Raw genomic sequence first — 4,923 nt, forward strand, 5'->3', positions numbered from 1 at the left:
TTGGTTATAAATTCTGAGCACCGCAACAACATGGGTTGTTTGAAAACAAAGAAGGGATTTTATGAGCTGAGACAACTACTGTCAATAAATTCTATTAACAAGAGTATCCAATGCCAAGACTGCCAGCACTTTGCACTGTCAGTCCAATGTGCTGACCATTTAAGTGACATAGTTGTTCACTGTTCAATGCGAATCCAGATGATCATTGCTTCTGCATCCCTTGTGGAGCTTTGGATAATTACAGTCACTTCTGTGCACCACGGATGCTACCAATTTCTGCATTCAGGGAAAAAATACCATGGTCCCTTCAGAGCATTTTGAAAAATCTCTGGGCCTCCTAAAGTTTAAAAGCTGCAAAGCATTCAAATAAAATGGTGATTGATAAATATTTAATATCTGTGCATAAATGTGAGCAATGCTCTTTGTACAGATGGGAATTCTGACATCATGAGGGCTAAATAACTAAATCAGTCTTCAGATTAAACCAGTCATTTTAATGTTGAAAAATTTGCCATTATAAAACTCTAAAATAATCCTATTAAATGTCCTCTAAGTGCGACCTCCGTAGTATTTTCTGCTTTATTATGTTACATAACGATGACTTTAACAGAACAGTTTACATCAAATCACTGATGCAGCTTGAGCAACTGAGTGACATTAATTGGTCATGCTTATGTGTATTTTATATATTTATTCCCAAAAATTAAAAAAAAAAATAATATTCCATTGGCCATTTTAACTCCTATACCACGGTACAAAACATAGTAACTACTCTGAAATTTAGATGGAAATAGGCATTAGCAAATATAAAATAACACCCCAAACATGGAAAAATTCATAATATAAAATAAATAGTTACTAACCATGCACAAACAAATATGGTCTAAAAACAAGATGAACTTGCAGCTTACACCTTATCTAAGCAATAATAGCACAAACTGCACAATTTATAATCACAGGAAAAATAAACAGGGAATGCCACTGTGATCAATACTGGATACATGACTTCATAGAATACAATTAGTACTCATGAATGGAGCATAGTAATAGTTATTTCCTCCAGCTATGTGATGTATCCCTGTGGTGTTGAGTTCATGCATGACATGCATCACTTGTTTCTAATTAGACAGTTCTGTACAATACATTCATGCGTTCGTGCAAATTTACAACCCTAAAACCTAGATGCGGTAATCTATTTCCCCTTTCTGTGTATTTTTTTTACAATTCTCCCAAATCTCCAAATGACAACAAACCTTCTTTATATTTTTTATACAACTGATTAATTGTCATTTACATCTGGAATATCAACATGAAGAGAGCACTAAAATGCACATCACTGTCCGTGCTTGCTTGTGTGTTTCATAGCGGGAGAGAAATTGTTAGTTCTAAAAGTTATATGCACCTCCTTAGCATGTGCACTTTCTATTTTTCATTAGAAAGTCGAGTTCAACATTCTGTTGCAGAATTTTAGCAGAAGCCTATAGTATTATTTACATCAGGGGCTGAACCACCAATGTCAAGTCCTCATCTCTGCATAATGTGCTGCTTTAAATCACACGCTATGTTTTCAGCAATTCATGTCAGGAAGCCTAGTCTGAAAGGGAGTGTGTGACACAATCGTATACTCTGTGAGGTCCCTCTGCATGGTAAGGCCCATTGTGCCAGTAAGAATCACACACTGTTTGCAAGGAGTTAATTTCCGAAGCGGAAGAGTTGTTATCCCTTTTTCTTGATCTCTTACGGTTTCTCAAGATAAACACCAGCATGCCAACAACTGTAAAGGCAGAAGTAACAAAGACAAGTAAAAGGCCAGGTACCAGCACCGAAATTGAAACTCTGCTGGTCTCCAAGTAGGGATTCACATGAGTCCCTGTCTCTGTTGTTATGGTGATGTTACTTGATGAGGAAAACGTTAGGTGAATTTTTGCATACAACTCTGGGCACATCAGCTCATTGCTGATCGATTTTATATTTCTGTCCCAAAATTGTTCAGGAGATGCACATTTTAATTCACTCATAACAACATCAGTGCCCATTCTCTCAACCCACTGCTTAAAAGCTATGATGTTACATGAACAATCCCACGGATTTCCATGGAGGTCGATTTGCACAACTGATGTTAGCTGATCCAAAACACCAGTGACCGGGAGATACATAAAATAATTGGTGTGCAAACTCAGCTTGGAGAGGGAGACAGAAGAAAACACATCTACAGGCAAAGACTTCAAAAGATTGTTATGTAAAAACAATTCCCTCAGATTTGGAATCCCATTAAATGTGCCCGGTAGGATTAACTGAATTAAATTGAACTCCAAATTCAGGTACTCTGTGTTTTGCAGGCCTGCAAACATTTCAGGAATTAGGGTTTCCAAGTTGTTATTATCCAGATACAGCCAGCGCAAATCAGTGAGATTCAGGAAAGTGTTGTTTTCTATTAACTTAATGGCATTATTTCCCAAATCCAACAAAGTCAACCTGCCGTAGTCCACAAAGTGAGTTTTCCTAATGATTTCTATATTGTTCTGTCTTAGGAACAGTTCCTGTACTTGGACTGGTTTGGGGTGGAGCTCAGCCATACTCTCAAGCTTGCTGCCCCTGCAGTTTACCTCGAGACCTGATTCGGGGCTATTGATGGAGCAGCTGCAAGCTGTTGGACATGCAGCTGATACAAGGGGGTTGCTACTGCCATTTGGTACCACAGCATTGGCCGAAGGTCTTGTCCTCTGCAAGTTGCCACGTGGATTCGATTGTTCTTTGCCCGCTGATGCTGAAGTTGGTGACCTGGGACGCTGAAAGGCAGGAGTCGGGGGCAGCCCAGAAGCCCCTTGAGCAGGTGGAGCCACAAGACTGAAATCATTATCAATCTTCCGTGGGCACAAATCGTATTTGGATGTTTCATTCAGGTCGTTTCCTTGTAATCGCAAGGGTGCCTCACAAACTACTCTTCCAATCAAGGCTGAGTATGAAGTGTGTTCTAGCCATTCTTGAAGGGGAAAAAAGACAATATAGATTGGAGATGGTCCTGATAGTTTTGTCATGACAACCATTGTTGGCTGTTGCCATATTGTTAAAATACATGAGAAAAAAAAATCTTATCGAAATTAATCTACAAAGTATTGACATAAAGAGTTCACATTAAACTCCATTACCAATTCTGGCTATAATTAATACAATTCTTCCTCGTTAAATGTGCTGATCCAATAGATTGATTGGCATTCTGAACCTGCAATATTTCATCACCCCCCACACCCCACTCTTCGCTCTATCAAGTCTTTGATGACAAATAGCAATAAAAAAAGTAACACACCGTGAAATTAAAACTATCCAGAGGGTGGGTACATAGAATATCACAGGAAAATGGCCGAAAAAAGCAGCAAACTATATATCTTGTGTGCTGTAATGCTGCCAAGCGTCACTGCTTACAAGAGGCATCTTCAAAGAAGGGTGCACAACGGAAACTCTTGCAATGTCAGGAGCTGGAGTCGAACCATTGCCTGGGTTCACTGCGCGTCCTTTCTCCCTCTCAACCCACTCTGAATGTGTGGGGTCAGTCAGGGCTGCATTGTTCTGTGCCGTGAACTCGTGTTCACTTCAGACTTGGCACAGATTGCCAGAACTTAATATACCCCCCCTCCCCTCCCGGGCTGCCTTTAATGAATGGAGACAAGCGATTTCAACCACACTTTTGACCAACTGTGCCATCTAGCGTTTATAATTCTTAACGATCATTATTACCCTTCGCTTCTCCCCTCTCCTTCCGACTCACACACACACACACAACCCCACAATACCCCCAACCCATCCCTTTAACCCCCGCACCCCCCCCCCCCAAATGCCAGGCTTTCCAACCTCACCTTTAAGGGGCAGCAATTCACAAGTGCAGTCCCAAGGGTTGTCCTCCAGGAGAATTTCAGCCACCCGGGGGATGAGCTCCAGGATGCCCTCGTACGGCAGGGTTTTGAGCCGGTTGCCCCGCAGGTCCAGGTGGGTGATGGGCACGTTCTGGAAGAGGTTGGGGGGCAGGGAGGTGATGAGGTTGTCGTTGAGGATCAGCACCTCCAGCTCGTTGAGGTCGCGGAAAGCCTCGGGGTCGATGTCCCGCAGCAGGTTGAAGTCCGCCTGCAGGTACTCCATGTCGTCCAGCCCCAGGAAGGTGTGCCGGCGGAACGCCTTGATCTTGTTGTTGTTGATGTGCAGCCGCTTGACCAGCTGCAGCCCCAGGAAAGCCCCCGGGATGATGTCGTGCAAGCCGTTGTTCTCCAGGTGCAGGGTGACCGCGTTGTAGAAGTTGGCGAACTCGTTGGGGAAGAGCTTGGACAGCGAGTTACTGTGCAGGAAGAGTTGGTAGAAGCGGGAGGTGGGCGCGCTGAAATGCTGCAGGTTGGAGATGCCTCTCTTCTCGCAGTCGATGTGCAGGACCCCCTCCACCTCGGTACAAGAGCAGAGCTTCTCACACAGGTCCGTGGTCCTATTGCCCCAAGCCAAGCCCAGTATGATTTGCAGCCACACAAACCAGGACAGCATTTTCAGACAGTAACGCCGGGCTCCCATTTCATGCCATAAATTGATTCCACTGATCCTGTCCCCTCCCCCCCCCCACCCCACACACACAAAAAAAATGATATAACAGATCCGAGGCCAGAAAGTCTGTAAGATCACAGTTGCTCCTAGCAATGCAGGCAGGAGTGTGTGGGTATGTAACGCCAGTAAAAGCACCGCACTGAGCGAAGTCTTGGTTGCTTTCTAAGCAGCAAGCCGCGAGAAGCGCTGTGCAAGTACATAATCAGGCATTGCAATCCATTTTGGGCACACTTTGGCTTCCTTGTTCCCTTCGCCCCAAACCGGCAGTAAAATAATCCAGATTCTCTCAGTTGCACTGGGCTCCTGATCCCATGTCCCAGACGTTTCGTTGACCGCTCAGCA

General features: G+C 43.7%; 1 protein-coding gene across 1 annotated transcript; it reads right to left on the bottom strand.

Annotated features, from left to right (window-relative positions):
• Positions 1-523: 523 nt before the first annotated feature.
• On the bottom strand, positions 524-4,551 carry slitrk1 (SLIT and NTRK like family member 1). Its single transcript, XM_080197858.1, has 2 exons — positions 3,855-4,551; positions 524-2,983 (listed from the first exon to the last, which is right to left on the bottom strand). Exons 1-2 carry the CDS (start codon positions 4,549-4,551, stop codon positions 1,590-1,592), a joined length of 2,091 nt encoding a protein of 696 aa, XP_080053984.1. The 3' UTR covers positions 524-1,589.
• Between the last annotated feature and the right edge of the window lie 372 nt (positions 4,552-4,923).

Source organism: Carcharhinus amblyrhynchos, chromosome 10 (assembly GCF_965287045.1).
Source record: "Carcharhinus amblyrhynchos chromosome 10, sCarAmb.v2.hapA, whole genome shotgun sequence".
Lineage (NCBI taxonomy): Eukaryota > Metazoa > Chordata > Chondrichthyes > Carcharhiniformes > Carcharhinidae > Carcharhinus > Carcharhinus amblyrhynchos.